The sequence below is a fragment of the Trichechus manatus genome, unplaced genomic scaffold (genome assembly GCF_000243295.1).
Source record: "Trichechus manatus latirostris isolate Lorelei unplaced genomic scaffold, TriManLat1.0 scaffold00111, whole genome shotgun sequence".
In the NCBI taxonomy this organism is placed as follows: Eukaryota; Metazoa; Chordata; class Mammalia; order Sirenia; family Trichechidae; genus Trichechus; species Trichechus manatus.
Window position 1 is genome coordinate 2015233 of NW_004444047.1, and position 22220 is coordinate 2037452.

The following is a 22220-nucleotide window of genomic DNA, read 5'->3' on the forward strand; positions in this document are numbered from 1 at the left end:
TCGAGTCCACCCAGAGGCACCTTAGAAGAAAGGCCTAGTGATCTTCTTCTGAAAAATCAGCCATTGAAACCTTATGGAGCGTAGTTCTAGTCTGACACACACAGGGTCCTAATGAGTCAGGGTCAACTCAGTGATAACTGGTTATGAATTGAATTGTGTCTCCCAAAAATTTATGTTGTATTTCTAACCCTGGTACAGTGAACGTGACCCTGTTTGGAAATAGAGTCTTTGCAGATGTTATCAGGTAGGTGAACACGAGATCACACTGGAGCAGGGTGGGCCCTAATCCTATATGAGTGGTGACCCTATAAAAAAGGAGAAGAGACACAGAGACAGGCACACAGGGAGGACGCCATGTGACGCTGCAGCCGCAGCCCAGGAACGCCGGGATCCACCAGAAGCCAGGAGAGAGGCAGCTACAGCGTCTCCCTCAGAGCCTCAGAAGGAGCCAACACGGCCGACACCCTGATCTCGGACCCCCAGCCTCCGGGCTGTGAGAGAATACATTTCTGTTCTTATAAGACCCCCCCACCCGCCCCTTGGTGGTACTCTGTCCCGGCAGCCCCAGGACTTTGAGGCAGGAAGTGACATGTTGTGAGTTCATGAGCGTGGGGTCAGGAGCTAGACTGCCACCAGCCCTCCACTTACCATGGGCCCAAACCTGGGCACGTCTGTGCTCTGTGCCTCAGTTCCGCCTCCTGGAAAGTGGAGGTGACGATGGTAGTGCCTAGTTTGTGGAGGCTGTTGTGAGGATTAACTGAGCTAGCACGCTTTGGACATGTTATCAGGAGGGACCAGTCCCTGGAGAAGGACATCATGCTTGGTAGAGGGTCAGTGAAAAAGAGGAAGACCCTCAACGAGATGGACTGACACAGTGGCTGCAACAATGGGCTCAAGCATAACAACGATTGTGAGGACGGCGCAGGACTGGGCAGTGTTTTGTTCTGTCGTACATGGGGTCGCTGTGAGTCGGCACCTAACGACAAAAGCAGATGTGAAGCAGAGCATGGCAGTTGACACACACAGGAGCATAACAACCTGGGTTCAATTCCCAGCCAATGCACCTCCTGCACAGCCACCTCCCTGTCTGTCAGTGGAGGCTTACGTGTTGCTGTGATGCTGAACAGATTTCAAAAGAGCTTCCAGACGAAGACGGACTAGGAAGAAAGGCCTGGCAGTCTACTTACAAAAATCCTCCAGTGAAAGCCATATGGGTCACAATGGTCTGATCTGCAACTTATCACAGGGATCGTGCAGGACTGGGCCGTGTTTTGTTCTGTTGTGCATGGGATCCCCATGGGGGCAGACTCAACAGCAGCTAACAATACCAACCACAACAACATTATCATCATTATTATTACTGCTACCAATTGTTCAGATGAAAAAGTGAAGTCTCAGAAGAGCTGAAGGACTTGTCCAAGGCCCAAAGCTGAAAAAGGATGGAGACAAGTTCAAGGCCAGATCTCCAGACTCCAAGCCAGGGTGGACATCCTGGGCCTTCTGCTGATGAGTAAGAGGCCAGATGCTTGGAGGGGCCTGGGAGCACATGTCTGACAGCGCGTCGTTTGGCGTTTCTTTTCAAAGACACCAAGGCTACAGTGTGGAATTGATCACTGTGGGCCACCAGCTCAACTCTTCAGTTTCGTCATTGCATTAACCTTTGTTCGCATTCCACCAGCTGCTTGCTTTTGACAGTTTCCAACTGGGCATCCCCAGTTCCATGACTTAAAACATTCCTTTGGTGTTCACGGACGTGAGCAGTTGTTTGTGTTAATTGTGTGCTGTATCCTATTTATTTTTAGGACTTTGTCTTGGAATATTCCTCTCCACATTTTAAAATAGATCTTCCAGATCCCATCTGGCCATGCCTTTTACATTTTTCCGTCTTCTTTAAAAACAATCAATGTATCGTTTAGCCTGCCCCTAACAGAAATGAAGGATAGCCAACAGTTACCTTGGAAAATCAATGTGGACTGTCAAATTCAGTAGTCTTGGAACTGGCATATGAAAATGTTATCATTTTGTCCGAGAACTCTCTAGGCATAAATGAAGGCCCTTATTTTTAAAATATTGAGCTGTGAGAGTTTCTTGAGTTGAGGGGTACATTTTTAAAAGCTACACAGAACCTCCCAGTTTCTCATTCAGGAGTCTCACCCCTGAGACTTAGACCCACGGAAATAACCCAAGATACGAGGCTGGGGAGGTGTTCAGATAATACAAACGCTCCCCACAAGGGACAGAGCGGCCTGTGATGGCAGTCAATAGGGAGGAAGGCATTTGCAAACCGCAGCTCACATGTTGTTAGGGGCCATGGAGTCGATTCTGACTCCTAGTGACCCTGTATGACCCCGTGCGGCAGAGTAGAACTGCCCACAGGGTTTTCTAGGCTGCAGTCTTTACGGGAACAGATTGCCAGGCCTTTCTCCTTCAAAGCCGCTGGGTAGGTTTGAACCGCAGACCTTTTGCTTAGCAGCCAAGTGCTTAACCACTGCGCCTCCAGGGCTCCTGCATTGTTCTTATATACGTAGCTCACAAAGTAGGCCTAAATCAACACTTGTAGAAAGGGTTAAAAAGATGTTCTGCCTCCGGAGTGACCGTTCCGTAATCAGGCCCATGGGGTGGGATATTACTCAGTAAGGGAGATGCTGACCTCGAGTCACGGCTCTGTGATTGCAATACTATAAGCTCTGTTTGCATTTGGACCAGGGCTGGCCATGGAGGGAGGCAGAAGCAGACTGCTGATGTGGAGGCTGGGGGCTTTCTCTTCTCATTGTTGCGGGACCTGTTTCCAGAGGTTCCCGCCCACCATGTGTAAGTGATTCTAAGGACAGTGGAGGGCTAACCTTTAGGAATTCCTGAAGGGTGGATCCCAGGTCACAAGAATAGCGAGCTGAGCCTGACCACCAAGAGCCTGCCAGGTGTAGGGGCAGCTTGTGGGGCCGTTGCTGTCACTGTGTGCGGTTGAGTCGGTTCTGACTCATAGTGACTCCATGTGACAGAGTAGAACTGCCCCATAGGGTTTTCTCGGCTGTAATCTTTACGGAAGCAGATGGCCAGGTCTTTCTCCCGTGAAGACACTGGGGAGCTTGGAACCACCGACCTTCTGGTTAGCAGCCAAACGCTTAACCACTGTGCCACCAGAGCTCCTTTCTTGTTACTAGGCTGCCGTAACAGAAACACCAACAAATTCCAAAGAGCCTCGTTCCGGGCAGTAACCGGCCTGCCCCCTCGTAGGAGGAGCCCATGGGTCCTTTCCGGCAAATTCTGACTTGGGGAGGCTGCTTTTCCCAGCCCCTCTATACCCCACCACGGCAGCATCACACGGACTCGCCCGGCCACCACCGGCCTGGCCCTGCCAGCCCCACATCAACGACAATCTCCCCAATTATCCCAGACGCCGAGGGTCGAGCGCCGAGCGCCGAGGGTCTGCCTTCAGGTGCCTGGCCGTCCGCCTGGGTCGGGTCAGCCCAGCACAGGGTCAGGTGTGGCTGCGGCCTCCCACGCAGCCTGGGGCAGCTGCCAGGGCAATTCACACCTCGTGCACATCTGCCGCTGCTAAGGGGCCCGGCAGCCGCGGGCTTCTCCCCGGCCGGCCGGAGGCTGCCTACAGCGCGGCTCCTGGACGCCAGCCCTGCCGAGGGCAGGAACATCTGCCGACGGACCAGGCCTCCGTGCCAAGCTGAGCAGCAGGTAACTTGCCCGCACCAGGAGATCCGCTGGGGACGCGATGTGACCTCTGTCACATCCTGGTGCCCTTGGGCAGCCAGAGCAAAGTGCCACAGTGAGGCCTTAGAGAACAGGAATTTTCTCTCCCCGTGCTGGAGACTGGGCATCCAACCATGGTGTGGGCAGGGCCAGGCGCTCTCTGCCGGCTCTGGGGGAGGTGCCCTCCTGGGCTCCTCCAACTTCTGAGCCTGTACGGTCCCTGGCTCCTGGACGCGGCTTCCCGCAGCAGCGTCTGTCTTGCTCGTGGGTTACTTGTCTCCTTTTATGACATCTCTCGGGACGGATTCGGACTAGCACCCAGTCTTCTCTGCGGACGCAGCGGCTGTAGCGGGGTCCACTGTGGCTGCCATATTGTGTCCGTGTGTGTCCTCAGCTCCGTTTTCTAAGCCTTGGTCTCTGGCTGCCCCATCGCTCTGCCCTGAACCCCATCATTCCTGTGAGCACGGGACACCCAGCTTCCCTGCCAGCCTCTGGCTGTCTGTCGGGATGCTTTCTACAAGCACCCCCCATCTGACACCTGCCTTCCCTTCCCCCTTCTGCCAGCCTCCTGCGAGGTGTCCCGCCCACCATGCTCAAGCCGCACCTCCTCCGCGCCCCCTGGAGGCCACTTCTCGGCTGCACGCAGCAGTCTGTTCATGCTCCGGCCCCACTGAATCCTGGGCCCACCAGGCGATGGCCGTGTCCTTGTCAACAGTGGGTGTGGCACGGTCATCACCCACTCAGAATGGACGCTGGTCACTGCCCCACAGGGGAGGGTCCTGGAGGCCCCCTGCCAAGCCGGGCTGCTGGTCCGTGGGAGGTCTGGGGCAGCGTCCAGGAGGGCCTGGCGGAAGGGGGCACTGGGGGCTTGGGGAGCTCCTGTTTATAGCTGGGTGGGCTTGCTGCAATATTGAAGGACCAGCAGAGCTGGACAGGCCCTCAGCAGCTGACCAAGTGCCTGCCACCCCCGCTGTGCCACGCCCAGCACGCACCCCTGCACAGGAGGGACCCTCAGAGTGAGGAACCCTTCGTGTCAGGCAGCTGTGGGATAGCGCCCTCGGGCTGGCGTAATGGGGTGCAGCTGGCCATGGGGTGCCCCTGAGCAGGAGGCTGTGGGCCACCTCCAGGTGTGGCTGACTGGCTAGTGTAAAGCTGCAGGCCAGGCGCTGGGGAAGGCTCTGGGCTCAGCCCTGCCCAGCTCCATTCTGGAGAGCTCCACCAGCAAGCTTCGCAGCCCCCAGTCAGTGAGAGCAGGGGGGCTGGACGAGCCGAGGTTGGGGTGGGCGGGGAGAGGAAGGGTCCGGGTGTTGCTGCCCACCGCTGGGAGTTCAGGCAGGGAGAGTCTGGAACCCTCTCAGCCCGCTGGGCACTGCCAGCTGACCCGAGGCCCGGGCTTGAGTTTGAGAGGTGTCCTCGGGCCACGTGGTAACTCTGGTGGTAACGCGGCCCTGTGCTGGGGTCCAAGGCCGTGCCTGGCTCTGGTGCGGCCCTCAGACTCTGCCAGAGAAGAAATGGGATCTGAGTCCAGAGGGGCGGGGCAGCTCCAGGTTCGCTGCTGGGACTCTGGGGAAGGCAGCTGGGAGCCTGGCGACCAGGGGCTAAAACAGAGCGTGCTGTTTAGTTGCTGAGTGACCTTGGGAACTTTACGTAACACTCTTTGAGCCTCAGTCTCGCCAGCTATGAAATGCGCAGGCACGCCGCTTGAGCCTCAGTCTCCCTGGCTGAGAAATGGGCAGGCATGCTGCTCAAGCCTCAGTCTCCCTGGCTGCGAAATGGGCAGGCACGCTGCTTGAGCCTCAGTCTCCCTGGCTGAGAAATGGGCTGGCATGCTGCTCAAGCCTCAGTCTCCCCGGCTGTGAAATGGGCAGGCACGCTGCTTGAGCCTCAGTCTCCCTGGCTGAGAAATGGGCAGGCATGCTGCTCAAGCCTCAGTCTCCCTGGCTGTGAAATGGACAGGCACGCTGCTGCTCCAGTGTGGCCAGGATGGCTTGATGAGACAGCAGGCTTCCACTGGGCTGTGTCCAGCCCACGATCATGCGTTAGTGCACCTGTGGGTGACTTACCTGGCAGCAGCGTCCCTCGCCACTGAGAGCGGGGGCTGTGCTTGCCTCCTCTCTGCCCCCCCGCTGGTGCCTGGCCGCGAAAAGCCCCAACCCCTCCCCAGAATCAGCAGGACCTGAAGCCCCAGAAGAACCATGTCTCCTCGATCCCACCTCCTCCGTTGGCCTTGAGTGCCAGACCAGGAGTCCCCAGCGTGGGCAGGAGCCGTCTCTGACCCGGTTCCTTGGGGATGTCGGGCCCCGAGAGCCAGAGTCAGCCCGGCGGTGTCTGCTCAGCACCGCTCCTTCTCAGCCCCCTGCAGTGTGCTTCCTGACTGTGAACCCCCTTCAGCAGGCACCCTTCACCCATGACACGGCGGTCACCCTCCGGGGGGAGCCCGGGGCTGGGCACTCAGAGACCAAGGCTCAGTCCCAGCTCTGCCATCAGCGCTGCATGCCTTTGGGCAAGTCCCTCTCCTACGGGCCTCAGTTTCCCTATATGTAAAGTGCAGACATTAGCACTTCCCTAAAGGGGGTTAATGGGATCTGCTCGAGGTGTTTTGCAAACTGCAGAACGCATGCCTGTGCTCTGACCATCCTCCTGTCCACACGGGGTGACCCTGGCAGAGGGTGGCCACGCTGTAAACCACGTGACATGGGGGGGTGTCAGCTACCTAACAGCAGTACCAGTGCCACCTGCCGCGGGACCCGACAACCTGCCTGCCTTAGGCACACAGCCTCGGACCTCGTCAGGGTTACTACTCCATTTTACAGATAAAGAAACTGAGTCTCGAAGGGTTCTGGGCCTTGCCCAGGGCTGCGTTCCTGCAGGTGGCCTTGCTGGGGGGCTCAGTGGCACCAGCATGCAGGTGGGCACTGCCTTTACACCTGTGTGCAAGTTCCCATGCGAGCGGGTCGGAGACGGTGAGAGCTGAGCATACCCAGGGGGCGGGCTGGAGCTGAGCATACGGCCCTGCTGATGAAGTAATCGTAGAGGATGCGCGTGGTTTAATTAAATCATTTTTTAAAAGTGCATTTGTACAAACACTTGGCAATTAAGCAGGCGATTTGCAAATAGCAATTTTCCAACTGCGATTGCCTTCCATGTTTCTGTCTGGTGGTCTGTAGGCTCTGGAGTTGTGTTTTTATGTGAATTAACACACACTGCAATGAATGAGGGTGCTCTGAGCTGCCGGCTGCAGCAGATGAACTTGAAGATGCTGTGAGTCCTGAGTGCTGGGGGGGATACTTGTGCTGCTGGACTCCCTCCCTCCTCCCTCCTCCTTCCTCCTCCTCCCTCCCCTTCCCTCCCTCTCCCTCCTCCTTTCTCCCTCCTCTTTCTGGACAAGCTAAACTCTCACCAGCCATGTGGTCCAAGATGGAGGGAGAACCCTCCCCACAGGAAGTCAGGAGTCATTGGGACAGTCACGGAAGGATATGTGGATGGACACCAGTAATGGACACTGCTGAATTCCATTCTCACATTCCTGAGGGAAACCGTTGCCCCAGAGGGAAACCGCTGCTCAAGGCCGCACAGCCCCAGGCCCTGCACCCCAGCGCCACAGGAGCTCAGCTGTTATTCTTCCCCCAAGAAAGTATGATGTACCAGCATTTCCTAACCCACCCTCTCCTCACATGATTTCCTAACCCCCACCCTCTTCAAGTTCAAGTTGAAGCTGAAGACAATCACAGCAACTCCACTAGAGCCAAAGTATAACCTTGAGTATATCCCACCTGAATTTAGAGACCATCTCAAGAACAGATTTGGCTCATTGAACTCTAATGACCATAGACCAGACAAGTTGTGGAAGGACATTATACATGAAGAAAGCAAAAAGTAATTAAAAAGACAGGAAACAAAGAAGAGACCAAAATGGATGTCAGAAGAGACTCTGAAATTTGATGTTGAATGTAGAGTAGCTAAAGCAAAAGGAAGAAATGATGAAGTAAAAGAGCTGAACAGAGGATTTCAAAGGGCGGCTTTAGAAGACAAAGTGAAGAATTATACTGAAATGTGCAAAGACCTGGAGACCTGAAAGGGAAGAACCCACTCAGTGTTTCTCCGGCTGAAAGAACTAAAGAGAATATCCAAGCCTCAAGTTGCAATATTGAAGGATTCTAAGGGGGAAGATACTAAACGATGCAGGAAGCATCAAAAGAAGATGGAAGGAATACACAGAGTCACTGTACCAAAAAGAACTGGTCGACATTCAACCATTTCCGGTGGCAGCATATGATCAAGAACTGATAGTACTGAAGGAAGAAGTCCAAGCTGCACTCAAGACCCTGGTGAAAAACGAGTCTCCAGGAATTGATGGAATATCAATGGAGATGCTTCAACAAACTGATGTAGCACTAGAAGTGCTCACTGGTCTATGCTAAGAATTTTGGAATACAGCTACCTAGCCAACTGATTGGAAGAGATCCGTATTTGTGCCTATTCCAAAGAAAGGTGATCCAACAGAATGTGGAAATTATCCTTGAACAATATCATTAATATCACAAGCAAGTAAAATGTTGATGAAGATCATTCCAAAGCAGTTGCAGCGTGCATTGACAGGGAGCTGCCAGAAACTCAAGCTGGATTCAGAAGAGGACATGGAACCAGGGATATCATTGCTGATGTCAGATGGATCCTGGCTGAAAGCAGAGAATTCCAGAAAGATGTTTACCTGTGTTTTATTGACCATGCAAAGGCATTTGACTGTGTGGATCATAACAAATTATGGATTACATTGTGAAGAATGGGAATTCCAGAACACTTCATTGTGCTCATGAGGAACCCGTACATAGACCAAGAGGCAGTCATTCCAACAGAACAAAGGGATACTGCGTGGTTGAAAGTCAAGAAAGCTGTGCATCAGGGTTTTATCCTTTCACCATACCTATTCAACCTATATGCTGAGCAAATAATCCGAGAAGCTAGACTATATGGAGAAGAATGGGCATCAGGATTGGAGAACGACTCATTAACAACCTGTGATTTGCATATGACACAACCTTGCCTTGCTGAAGGTGAAGAGGACTTGAAGCACTTACTGACAAAGATCAAGGAAGCCTTCAGTAAGGATTACACCTCAATATAAAGAAAAGAAAAATCCTCACAACTGGACCAATAAATAAGCAACATCATGATAAAAGGAGAAAAGATTGAAGTTATAAAGGATTTAATTTTACTGGGATCCATAATCAATGCTCATGGAAGCAGCAGTCAAGAAATCAAATGATGCATTGCATTGGGCGAATCTGCTGCAAAAGAACTTTTCAAAGTGTTAAAAAGCAAAGATGTCACTTTGAGGACTAAGGTGCACCTGACCGAAGCCATGGTGTTTTCAATCGCCTCATATGCACATAAAGGCTGGACAATGAATGAAGAAGACTGAAGAAAAATTGATGCCTCTGAATTATGGTGTTGGCGAAGAATATTGAATATACAATGGCCTGTCAGAAGAACAAACAAATCTGTCTTGGAAGACGTATAGCCAGAATGCACCTCAGAAGCAAGGATGGTGAGACTACATCTCACATACTTTGGACATGTTATCAGAAGGGACCAGTTCCCTGGAGAAGGACATCATGGTTGGTAGAGTAGAGGGTCAGTGAAAAAGAGGAAGACCTTCAATGAGATGAACTGAAACAGTGGCTGCAACAATGGGCTCAAGCATAACAACAATCATGAGGATGGCACAGGACCAGGCAATATTTCCTTCTGTTGTACACAGGGTCACTGTGAGTCAGAACTGACCGGGTGGCATCTAATAACTAACAACTTACTCTCATCTTGTGATTTCCTAAGCCCCGCCCTCTCGTCCTGTGGTTTCCTAAGCCCCGCCCTCTCATCCTGTGGTTTCCTAAGCCCCGCCCCTCGTCCTGTGGTTTCCTAAGCCCCGCCCCCTCATCCTGTGGTTTCCTAAGCCCCGCCCCCTCACCGTGTGGTTTCCTAAGCCCCGCCCTCTCACCGTGTGGTTTCCTAAGCCCCTCCCTCTTGTCCTGTGATTTCCTAAGCCCCGCCCTCTTGCCTTGTGATCTCCCAGAACCTCCTTTCTCCTTCGGCAGTGAGCACAAAGTCCAGCCTGGGTGCTCTGCTGGACTGGCTCTACTCCTCTGACCGCCACTGGCGTCAGGGCTTGGGTCAGGCACAAACCAAGTGACATCTTTGCTTTTTAGCACTTTAAAGAGCTCTTTTTCAGCAGATTTGCCTGATGCAGTATGTTTGATTTCTTGACTGCTGCTTCCATGGGGATTGATTGTTGCTGATCCAAGAGAAATGAAATCCTTGACGAGTTTAATTTCCTCACCCCTGTGTGGCCTCATTAACACAGCAAAGAAAACGTGGTCACATTCACAGGTACTTGGGTTGGGGCTTCGACTTGGCTTTTAGGGGACACAATGCACATAGAACCTATTTCCAAATAAGGTCACAAGCACAGGCTCCAGGTGGACATGAATTTTGGGGGGTATGCATGCCCCCAATAGCCACAAAGCACTCACTCTCTCTTCCTTCCTCCGGGTCTCTGTCCAAAGGGCACCTCATCCAGAGGCCCTCCTGACTGTAGAACAGCAGCCCTGGCCCCTCCTGGTTCTCTGCTCCTTCTCCTCCTGGCCCCCACACACCCGGCGCTGCTGCAGTTAGATTTGTGTGTTTATCCTCCGCCCTGGCAGCAGCTGCTGAAGCCAAGCCTCTAGGCTTTGATGGGGGTGCCTCTGGCTCTGGGGGAACAGAGGGAGGCTGGCAGGTCCTGGTGAGGCAGGAGGAGGGGGCGAGTGGGGGAATGGGGAAGGGATGGGGTGAGAGGTGGTCAGGAGGCAGAATTGGCAGGTCATGGAGGTGGCTTGGGGGGCAGGGAGGGATACGAGGAGGGGACTGAGGGTCCTCCCCTCATCTGGAATGCATGGAGTCCTGGGGGGTAGACGGGGGTGTGGTGCACTTAGATTCCCACCAGGGGTCTGGAGTACATCAGCCATTGGCCTCTGCATGGCTCTGGAATTTCCTGGGTCTGATGGGCCCCAAGCTTGCGCCCTCCTTCCCAGGGAAAATCATTCTCTGAGGCTGAGATTGAGGCCTCTGTGACCCCACCTCCTCTTTCATGGGGCGGGGTGCCTTTACTCCCATGGGGAAGGGGTGGAATGGGGGGCGGGGCTCTCTGGTCTGGCAGGGAGGAGGGTCCCCCTGGCAGGGCCAAGGAGGCAGGTGGCCTTGGCTGGGAGAGCATCCCCCTCCCCAGGAAATATCCCAGCCAATGTCCTGGACCTCTCTTTCCCTGGGAGGCTCAGGAAGAAAGCAGCCCAGTAGGACCCATATGGGTGTATTATGGGATGTACTACAGGAGCACAGTCACACTGGGGGGCGGGTTTGAGCAGCACTGGTGTGGCTGCCCCTCATGGTGCAGACGGTGGCAGACTGGGCCAGACGGGAGGAGGCCACTCAGGGCACCCAGCTGGACATAAGCACCCACGGTGGGTGCGGGGGTCTGAGGACAGGAGGGCTGACCTGGAGCCTGGACTCAGGCCGACCCCCTCCCAGAACTCTCTGTGCCAGTGTCCTGGGGTGGCCATCAGCAAGGACCACAAACTGGTGGCTTTGTTTTGGTTAGTTACCTTTGCGTGGGCTCTGACTCATGGCGCCCTTACGCCTAACAGAAGCACGTTACCTGCTCCAGAACATCCTCATGCTCCTTGGTAAGAACAGAAATTCACTGTCTCACAGCCCTGCTGGTGGGGAGTCCGAGATCAGGGTGTCGGCCGTGTTGGCTCCTTCTGAGGCTCTGAGCGAGACGCTGTCCCTGCCTCTCTCCCGGCTTCTGGTGGATCCCGGCGTTCCTGGGCTGCGGCTGCAGCGTCACATGGCGTCCTTCCTGTGTCCCCGTCTCTGTGTCTCTTCTCGGCTTTATAAGGACACCACTCGGATGGGATTAGGTACCCTGGGTGGTGCAAAGGGTTTGTGCTCAGCAGCTAATCAAAAGGTTAGTGGGTTCAAACCCACACATGATACCTCAGAAGAAAGACCTGGCAATCTATTTCCGTAGGGAGTATACCGAAGAAAACCCCATGGAGCAGTTGTTCTCTGCCACGTGGGGTGGCTGTGAGTTGGAATCGACTCCAGGGCAATGGGTTTGGTTTTTGGGTTTATGTTGGACTCGGACTTACCTTACTCCATTATGGCCTCGTGTTAGCCTAAATGACAACATCTTCAAAGACCCTGTTTCCAAATAGGGTCAAGCTCACAGGTGCCTGGGCTTCAGCGCGTCTTTCTGGGGGACACGGTTCAGTCCATTGTGCCCTCAGAGCTCAGTTCGCTCTGCAGGTCTCAGTGAGGGGAGGCATGAGAAGCCCCCAGGGTGCCCCACACTTAGGCACTCAGTAGGTTCAGGCTCCGTCCTTGCCCCACCTTCAGAAGGTGGGGAGACGGGCCCTAGGGCAGCCTCAAACCAAAGGGACCAGGCGTCGGTGGAGCCAGGGGGCCAAGGTGGAGGCGCTGCCCCCCAGCTGGCGTCACCTCCTGCACACAGCCCACAGGTCTGCAGTGATGCACATTTTAAATGGGAGTAGTGAGGGGCTTTGGTTCAAGATTGGTGGTTCGAACCCACCCAGCGGCACCAGGGAAGAAGGGCCTGGCAATCTGCTCCTGTAAAAATCACAGCCTAGAAAGCTCTATAGAGCAGTTCTACTCTGCACACATGAGGTCACTATGAGTCGGAATTGACTCGACGGCACCCAACAACAGCACAGAATCAGTTCAAGTCCCTGGCTGGCCCAAAGAGTTAAGTGCTTGATGGATAGCCAAAAGGTTGGCAGTTCAAACCCACCCAGAGGCACTTCAGAAGACAGGCCCGGCTGTCTGCTTCCGAAAGGTCACAGCCTTGAAAACCCTATGGAGAAGTTCTGCTCTGCACACGTGGGGTCGCCATGAGTCAGAGTCCACTTGACGGCCACTGACAACTAGAGTCAGTTCAGTGTCTCTGTGTCCTGCGGCTTCCAAATCACAGGTGTGGTACTACCTTTGATGGCTCCGCTCTGCGTGCTCCTGGCCGGGAAGGCGTGCTCACAGCCTCCCGCCTGCGTCCGCTTCATATTCAGATGAGGACTGTGGGCCTCCGAGGTGGGAGAGACTCACCCGAGGTCCCAGCCTCAAACAGGAAGCTGCGTTCTCTAAGCCCTGTCTCAGCATCTGTGAGATAGCAGGGAGTAACGGCGTAGTGGTTAAGAACTTGGCTGCTAACCAAAAGTTGACAGTCTGAATCCACAAGCTGCTCCTTGGATACACTATGGGGCAGTTCTACTCTGTCCTACAGGGTCGCTATGAGTCAGGATTGACTTGATGGTAGTGGATTTGGTTTGGGTTTTAAGGGATGGGAAGGGCTAGGGTGGGGAGGCAGGATGGAGGGACCTGGAAGGGCCTTCATAACCAACAGGGTTGGCGACGTGACCAGGGCAAAGCAAACTAGCAGGCAGGGTGTGATGCTGTGGAGACGTCGAGGGGGAGGGTCTCTGCGGGGACACTGGCTGGGCTGGGAGGCTCTGGCTGGGTCAGAGGGTCAGAGGGGCCTGGGTGCAAGTCTGGCTTCAGCCTCGAGTGAGTCCCGTGCCTTCTGCATAAGCCGGGTCTCCCCTGCCCCGTGGGGGCACACTGCTCCCGGGGAGGGCAGGGGGCTGCGTGGAGGTCTGGCTCCCTGATAGACTCTGCACCTGGGCTGACACGGACGCTGTTGTCCTCTCTCCAGGTCATCAGATTTCGGGACATCCTACACCAAGCTCACGCTGCAGCCCGGCGTCACCACCGTCATCGACAACTTCTACATCTGCCCCACCAACAAGAGGAAGGTAGGTGCTGTGCTGTGGCCGGAGCTCGGGGGTCCCAGGTCCTGCCTGCCGTCTGCAGGGCTGGGAGGACAGGAGCTCGGGGTCACAGGTGTTGTCTGCCGTCTGTGGGGTTGGGAGGACAGGAGCTCAGGGTCCCAGGCCCTGCCTGCCGTCTGTGGGGCTGGAAGGGCCAGTGCTCAGGGTCACAGGCCCCCGCCTGCCGTCTGCAGGGCTGGGAGGACAGGAGCTCAGGTCCTAGGCCCCCGCCTGCCCTCCACAGGGCCTGCGTGAGAGGTTTCCTCCCAGGGAGGGACGCGCCTCCAGCAGGGCCAGCACGCGGAGGTGGTGGACATGGAGCAGAAGGAGGAGCCGCCCCTGGTGGTTGGCCCCGTGGGGGCAGCGGTGAGCAGTGGCCGCTTGTTTCCTGGTTGCTCAGCTGAGCTTTGGTTTGGGTTTCCATCTGAGCTCTATGTCGTGTCTCCTGGTCTGGGGTGACCTTTCTCCCCCTGCTTCCTGCCTGGCTGGGGAGTGCGGACCCTGTGAGCTCAGGGCCACACACCACCAGGCTCAGTGAGGGGCCCCTCTGCAAAGCGGGGGGACTGCGTCCAACCCCCTGAGAGCTCAGTCGGTCAGGGAAGCTGGCCGAGGGGCAGCTGTCCTCCATGAGCTCAATTCCGTGCGTAAGACAGAACGGTAGCCACGTGGGCCTGGCCCCACCGCCTCGTGCCTCAGTTTCCTCCACTGAGAACCGTGATGAGCACGCATCTCACGCAGAGAATTGGGGGCGTCAGGGCCGAGACACACGGAGCCTGGGGTGTGTGCATGGCACCGACCTGGCACGTGGCCCCCTGTGCTCTTTGGTGATTTAGGAAGGACCCTCGGGGCCGAAGGAGCCTGGTGGCACTGTGGTTAAGAGCTCGGCTGCTAACCAAAAGGCCAGCAGTTCGAATCCACCAGCCACTCTTTGGAAACCCTATGGGGCAGTTCTACCCTGTCCTATAGGGTCACTATGAGTTGGAATCAAGTCCACAGCAATGGATTTGATCTTTTTTTTTTTTAATGAACCACAGAAGGAGCTCTGGTGGCTCAACAGTTAAATGCTCTGCTGCTAACCAAAAGGTTGGGAGTTTGAATCTACCAGGCACTCCTTGGAAACCCTATGGGGCAGTTCTCCTCTGTCTTCTAGGGTCGCTGTGAGTCGGAATCAACTGTATGGCAAGGGGGTTGGTTTGGGTTTTTTTCTCTGTGACCATATCGGTGAGCATGGGGTCCCCTTGAGTCAGGAACTCGACAGCAGCAGCGGCAACAGTGGGATAAGGGTGACGTGGCCACGTACGGGCAGCGTAAGGGCCTGTGGGTGCCCTCGGGCCGCAGACCTGTCCTTGTGAGATGGACAGTGGGAGGCAGCTTGGCTGGATTTTTTTTTTTGAAGACGGTAAACTTTATTCTATTTTGGTGAAAATATACACAACAGAACATGCACCCTTTAAGCATTATGCTCTTTTAAAGGACTATCTATGTGGGATCTAACTGACAGCAACAACTCTGATGGACTGATGAGAAGCTTAGGGGCAGGGAACTGTGTTCATGATGGTGAATTTGCTGGAAAAGGTTGTGGGGAATGCGTGCATGTGAGGAATGTAACCAGTGTCACCGAACTGTGCACGTAGAAATCGGTTTAATTCTACGTGCGTGTGGACCCAGAAGCCACAGCAGCCCCTGTTGGAACAAATGCTGATTTGGGAGCCCGTGTGAGGAGCGAGGGCCTGGGCTGTTGGGGTGGAGGGGACGCCGGGCCAGGGACGTCTCCAGCATCTGAGGGCCGAGCGTGATCTGGGGGCTGGCGGGGTGCAGGCTGCCCTTCCTCTGTCTCCTGGTCCTGTGCAGGCTGAGCACCTGGGAATCGGGGGGCCAAGTGGGACCCTTCAGGGAAGGCGATTCCGCAGAACAGAGGGCAAGAATGTCCTTTGGTTGCTGGAACGTGTCCACTCCTTGCCCCGTTTCTTGGTTTGGTCAGCAGCCCCTGTGATCATTCATGGTGTGTGGGACCCTGGACTGGCACCTGCAGGCAGTGGACAGGGCTGGGGGTGGCACCCTCAGCCCACATCCAGGTGATGAGTGGAGGCTCGGGGGAGCTGGGAGGCGGCAGGTGCAGAGCCTTCTGGTTCTCTCAAGATGGCATCTCTGAACCTGGCACCGACGGGGATTCGAACCCAGGCCCGCCAGGCCCCCAGCGCAGAGCTCTGTGGAGTAGAGGGGGTTCCCCACATCTGTGAGCACAGCCCCGCCCCCTCGTGAAGCATGAACGGGACGACTCTGTGTTACCGTGGCTTGGCCGGACAGGCAGCCTGAGCACTGCTGAGCTGTGTGGCTTCAGCAGATCTTATTTCCTTCCCAGGCTTCGGTTTCCCCATCCACAAAGCCCATTCCGGTGCCAACATTCTGGACTCTCCCGTCGCCTCCCAGGGATCTTGGGGATGAGGCAGCCCACGTGGGCAGAGTCCTGACTCACCCTTCTCCCCGTGGCCTCGGCAAGAGGACCTCCAAGCTCTTCCCAACACCAACACCCACTCACCCAAGCGATTTACACAGAGTCCCTGCTTTGTGCCCTTGTCCAATCTCGTAGACAACAGATGTGGAAGAAGCACCTACTGTGTGCTGGATCTCGTGCTCCATGCGGGGAGAAAGTCCTTGTCTAATCTTGTAGATGACAGATGTAGCTGAAGCACCTACTATGTGCTGGGTCTTGTGCTCCATGCTGGAGAGAGAGCCCTTGTCCAATCTCGTAGATGACAGATGTAGCTGAAGCACCTACTATGTGCTAGGTGTCGTGCTCCGTGCTGGAGAGACAGCCCTTGTCCAATCTGGTAGGTGACAGATGTAGCCGAAGCACTTACTGTGTGCTGGGTCTTGTGCTCCTTGCTGGAGAGACAGCCCTCGTCCAATCTCATAGGTGACAGGTGTAGCTGAGGCACCTACTACGTGCTGGGTCTTGTGCTCCTTGCTGGAGAGAGAGCCCTCATCCAATCTCGTAGGTGACAGATGTAGAGGAAGCACCTACTGTGTGCTGGGTGTCATGCTCCGTGCTGGAGAGAGAGCCCTTGTCCAATCTCGTAGACGACAGATGTAGCTGAAGCACCTACTATGTGCTAGGTGTCGTGCTCCGTCTGGAGAGACAGCCCTTGTCCAATCTGGTAGGTGACAGATGTAGCTGAAGCACTTACTATGTGCTGGGTCTTGTGCTCCATGAGACAGCCCTCGTCCAATCTCATAGGTGACAGGTGTAGCTGAGGCACCCACTACGTGCTGGGTCTTGTGCTCCTTGCTGGAGAGACAGCCCTCGTCCAATCTCGTAGGTGACAGATGCAGAGGAAGCACCTACTATGTGCTAGGTCTCGTGCTCTGTGCTGAAGAGAGAGCCCTCGTCCAATCTGGTAGGTGACAGATGTAGCTGAAGCACTTACTACGTGCTGGGTCTTGTGCTCCTTGCTGGAGAGAGAGCCCTCGTCCAATCTGGTAGGTGACAGATGTAGCTGAAGCACTTACTACGTGCTGGGTCTTGTGCTCCTTGCTGGAGAGAGAGCCCTCGTCCAATCTGGTAGGTGACAGATGTAGCTGAAGCACTTACTATGTGCTGGGTCTTGTGCTCCTTGCTGGAGAGAGAGCCCTCATCCAATCTCGTAGGTGACAGATGTAGAGGAAGCACCTACTGTGTGCTGGGTCTCGTGCTCGGTGCGGGGAGAACATCCTTGTCCGATCTCATAGATGAGACACGTACATGAAGTGCCCGCTGTGTGCCAGGCCCTCTTTGGGCACTGAGGTGCAGCGTTGAACTGGACATGCAGCTCTCAACTTCAAGAACTGTTGAGGGTGTGATGGGGACTGAGAAACCAAACTTCCCCTGCTGCGTTTCATGGAAGGAGTAAGATGTTTCCTACAAAACAGCCGGTAAAGGTCCCGAAGTCGGACTTGAGCCAGGAGCCAGGATTTCCCCAGGTGACTGCATCTGGGGAGAGAGCGGCCCTCCACCTGCGGGGTGGCCTGGGCCAGCGTGTGCAGTACGGGTCCACCTCCTGCGTTACCTGGTAATGGGTAGGTTGTGCAGGAAGGTGGGAACACACATTAGGAGACCATTTATGCATAATTACGGCTGCCGTGCTTTATAGCTTCTTCGGAGATGGCTGGCAACCTGCCTTACAGAATTAATTCCCTTTACTTTTCTCCTCACCTGTGGTCTAACCAGAACTCCCCAGGCTATGCCTGGGGTAGGGTGGCCTACTATTGTCATGGCTGACCCGAGACCCTGGGGCTGTGGTCCCCAGACACCCCCGAAGGTTTCTGCTCAGTGCTTCTCAGATGGGCCATGGGAACACAGTAGCTGGGACGGGTGTGAAGACACAGCCCAGAGGAGTTGGCCTGGTGCCAGAATGCTTCCAAGTACCATGTCTGATATGAAAAATTCGTGACTTTTCTGTTTTGCTCCGTTTCATGTCAGCGTTGGTTTGAACACTAGAATCACAGCCTCCTCCCCGGGCCAGCCTGTAAAGGCTAAGCAGCAGGAGTGAGCCTGTGTTCCCACCTCGTTGGGAGTGCTTTCGGCTGCATTGTGCTCTGCTGGGAAGTCCGTCTTCCCCAGGCTTTGGCCAGATCCCCCGGCAGCTCCGGGCCAGCCTCTGGGGGAGAACATGGTGGAGGGAGGGGGACGCAGCGCAGGGTTTGCACCCTGGTTCCCCTTCCTCCTGGCTCTCTGAGCCTCAGTTTCCCCGTGGGACCTGGATTATCGCACCAGCCCATGCAGGGCCGTTTGGGGCTGGTGGAGAACACGCCAGCGTGGCTCTGGTGGCTGAGATCAATGTCATTGTTATAAATCACCAGGATCGAGCGGAGGCCATGGGGCTCAGCACCTGGCACAAAGGAACTCAGAATGGACCAACCCGCTGGTCCTGTCTCTCCAAATCCTCCCGTGGGCCACTGGGCCTGACCCTGGATGGCACTCCCAGAACAAGCCCAGCTCAGCCTCAGCCACAGAAGAACTTGCTGGCTCCCTGGAGATGGGGAATGGGCTTGAGGCCCACCCTGAGCCCCAGGAGATGGCCGAAGAGCGTCCAGCACGGCCCTGGGGCCCCTTGTGGGGGTGGGGGCACTTGGAAAGCCTTGGGAACTGCTGGGACTGCCCTGGGGCCCCACAGACATGAGAACCCGTGCTGTGTGCCCTGTGGACAGAGACAAGACTGAGGTGAGGGTAGAGCAGCAGCGTGTGCTGGGGCAAGGGGCAAGTGGGGAGGGGATGGGAAGGCTTTCATCTGTACCTCCTTGAGGCCTGTGTCACTGCACGCTCGCACATGGAGGTCAGGCAGGGAGAATGCTCACAGACACAAGTGTGGCCTTCGGAGGAGGGGGATCCTGGGCCTCCTCAGAGCCGGCTCCTCCTGGGTGCAGGCTGAAGGGTCACTGGGGGCTTGCTGGTGTCCCCTGCTGTGGGCGCTGGACTAGTTTGTAGAGCCACCACACGCTGGACGGACAACCTAAAACAGCACAGATGTCTTCTCTCACAGACTGGGGGCCAGGAGTCTGAGAACAAGGTGTGGGCAGGGCCGCACTCGCTCGGAAGGCTCCAGGGGGGATCCTCCTTGCCTCTTCCAGCTCCTGCTGTTGCTGGTCACCCTTGTCATTCCTTGTGGCCGCACCACCTCCACCTCTGCCTCTGCTGTCGCACGGCCGTCTCCTCCGCGTCTCCTCTTCTCTTTCCTAGGACACCACTCACAGAGAGCTGGGACCCCTGCTCCAGTTTGAGGAGCCCAGGTGGCACAGTGGTTAAGAGCTCAGCTGCTAACCAAAAAGTCAGCAGTGCAAATCCACCAGGAGCTCCTTGAAACCCTAGGGGGCAGTTCTCCTCTGTCCTATAGGGTCGCTATGAGTCAGAATCGACTTGAGGGCAGCGGGTTTGGTTTTGGTTACTCCAGTATGATGTCATGTGAACCTAACATCTTAAAAAAACAAACAAACCTGTTGCCTTTGGAGTTGATCTTGACTCATGGGGCCCCATGTGTGTCAGAGGAGAACTCTGCTTCACAGGATTTTCAATGGCTGGTTTTTCAGAAGTAGATCGTCAGGCTTTTCTTCCGAGGCTCTTCTGGGTGGACTTGAACCTCCAACATTTCTGTTAGCAGCTGAGCATGTTCACTGTTTGTACGACCCAGGGGCTCCTGATAACACCTTCAAAGACTGTCTCCAAACAAGGTCACATTCACAGGTACCAGAGGTGAGGACTTGAGCGTACATTATTTGGGGGCACGATCAACCCACCAGAGGGGCTGAGGCAGCCAGGCCTCTGTCAAGTGGCCTCCATTGTTCCTGAGTTGTAGCATCTCACGCTTCCATGGAAGTCTGAGTCATCACAGAGATTGTTTAAAGTTCAGGTTTGCTGCCCCTATCCCTGCCAACCCTGCTGGTCCACAGACCACCCACCCCCATCCATCCATCCATACTTCTGTCTATCCATCCGTTCCCCCCACCCACCCATCCACCCATCCACGTGTCCATCTATCCATCCATCTATCCATCCATCCATCCTTCTACTCGTTCATTCTTTCATCCACCCATAATCCATCCCTCCATCCATCCATCCATCCTCCAGTCATTCTTCCATCCACCCATAATCCATCCATCCTTCTACTCATTCATTCTTCCATCCACCCATAATCCATCCATCCATCCATCCTTCTATTTATTCATTCTTCCGTCCACCCATAATCCATCCACCCATGTATCCTTCTACTCATTCATTCTTTTATCCACCCATAATCCATCCATCCATCCATCCATCCATTCATTCATTTTTTCATCCACCCATAATCCATCCATCTATCCATCCATCCATCTTCGGAGGTTGACATGCACTGAGGCCTGCTCACACCAGGCACCATGCAGAGTGCTTCAACCCCATTGGAGTCTAGAACATGGAGGTACTATTCCCCCCAACTTACAGATGAAGAAACTGAGACACATACAAACTGGAAGATACTATGCTGCTGACCTTGAAGATGGAGCGGGGCCGTGAGCCGAGGAATGCGGGCAGCCTCTAGAAGCTGGAAAAGGCCAGAAAAGGGATTTCCCCTGGAGCTTTCAGAAGGAACCAGCCCTGCCGACTCCTTGACTTTAGCCTGTGAGACCCATTTCCACCTTCTGACCTCCAGAACTGAATGATGAGTTTGTAGTATTTTGTTACAGCAGCAACAAAAGACTCAAACACTACCCCTGGGTCCCAGGATCTCAGAGCTAGAGGAGGCCTGCAGAGGGTGTGTGCAGTGGTGTTACCCAGTGGGATAACTCATAGTGTCATCCCCCCATTGCTAATTATCACAATATTGTAGCTAAAACACTAGAAAATTTGACAAAATCAGTGATTATTAAAATGCTGGGAGCAACCAAAACAACAGTGCTTGCTTGTAGCACGGGCAGACGAAACCACGTGATTTGAAGCGTCACTGTAATTGGGTACTAATGACAGCTCTGACCGCAGCACATTAGAACATTCAAAAAGTAAATTAGCACAGAGTTTTAGCCTTGTAGGTATACTGATATATGTAAACTGGGCTTACAAAAAAATGTTCTTGTTGTTACAACTAAATACAGGGATATTTTTATAAAAAATAATAAATTTCTGCTAAAACACAACACAAAAATTTTATAGACAGTCATTTTGGTGTCCCCCCCCCCAACAGTGTCACCTGGCGTGGTCCACAACCCCTTGCCCCCCCGGTGACACCACTGGGTGGGTGGAAGGGCCCCGGTGTCTGTGACCCATGGAAAGCCAGGACCATCTGGTTTGGGATGGTCAATTTCCTGTGTCAACCTGGCCAGGCGAGGGTGCCTAGTTGTTTGGTCAAACACTGCTCTCGATGTTGCTGTGAAGGTGTTTCCATGTGATGAGCATTTAATCAAGGTCCTTGGGTGGCCCAAATGGTTCGCACTCAGCTGGTAACCAAAGAGGTGACGGGTTTGAACCCAGCCATCAGCACTGTGGAAGAAGACACGTGGTGATCTGCTTCTGTGAAGATCACAGCCAAGAAAACCCTATGGAGCTCAGCACTACTCAGTAACACGTGGGGTCGCCATGAGTCGGAATCAGCTCGACAGCGACTAACAGCAGCAACAGCATTTACATCAGTTGGCCTCAGTCAAGCGATCATCCTCCGTAGCTGCTAACTAAAGGGTCGGCAGTTCGAGTCCACCAGGCGCTCCTTGGAAACTATATGCGGCAGTTCTACTCTGTCCTATAGGGTCGCTATGAGTCAGAATCGACCCGATGGCAACGAGTTTGGTTTTAATGTGGGTGGGCCTGATCCAATCAGTTGAAGGCCTTAAGAGCCCAAACTGAGATTTTCCCATGGGAAAAGGATTCTGTCTCCAGACTATAAATAGACCTCCTGCCAGGATTCCTCTCCCCTACCACCTGACCCATGTCTGGGACACAAGACCTCCCACCTAAGTCTCCAGCCTGTCCCCTGACCCACGGGATTTGGACTCGGCAGCTCCCACAATCGCATGAGCCAGTTCCTCAAAATCCCTCTCTCCCCCTCCCTCTCCTGCTCCCCCAGCCCCCCGTCTTTCCCTTTCCCCCTCCTTCTTCCCCCTCTCCCTCTCCCTGATCTCCCTCTCTCCCTCCCTCCCCCC

The 22220-nt window shown here is 54.8% G+C and overlaps 1 protein-coding gene across 1 annotated transcript in view; it reads left to right on the plus strand.

Annotated features, from left to right (window-relative positions):
* The first annotated feature begins 4398 nt into the window (after positions 1-4398).
* SORCS2 (sortilin related VPS10 domain containing receptor 2) overlaps positions 4399-22220 on the plus strand; it is a 177001-nt gene continuing 159179 nt past the window's right edge. Inside the window, exons 1-7 of the mRNA XM_004383549.1 lie at positions 4399-4419; positions 4595-4772; positions 5870-6208; positions 6576-6668; positions 11385-11660; positions 12822-12843; positions 13466-13565. Coding sequence (XP_004383606.1) covers positions 4399-4419; positions 4595-4772; positions 5870-6208; positions 6576-6668; positions 11385-11660; positions 12822-12843; positions 13466-13565 — 1029 coding nt within the window. The remainder of the gene's footprint in view (positions 4420-4594; positions 4773-5869; positions 6209-6575; positions 6669-11384; positions 11661-12821; positions 12844-13465; positions 13566-22220) is intronic.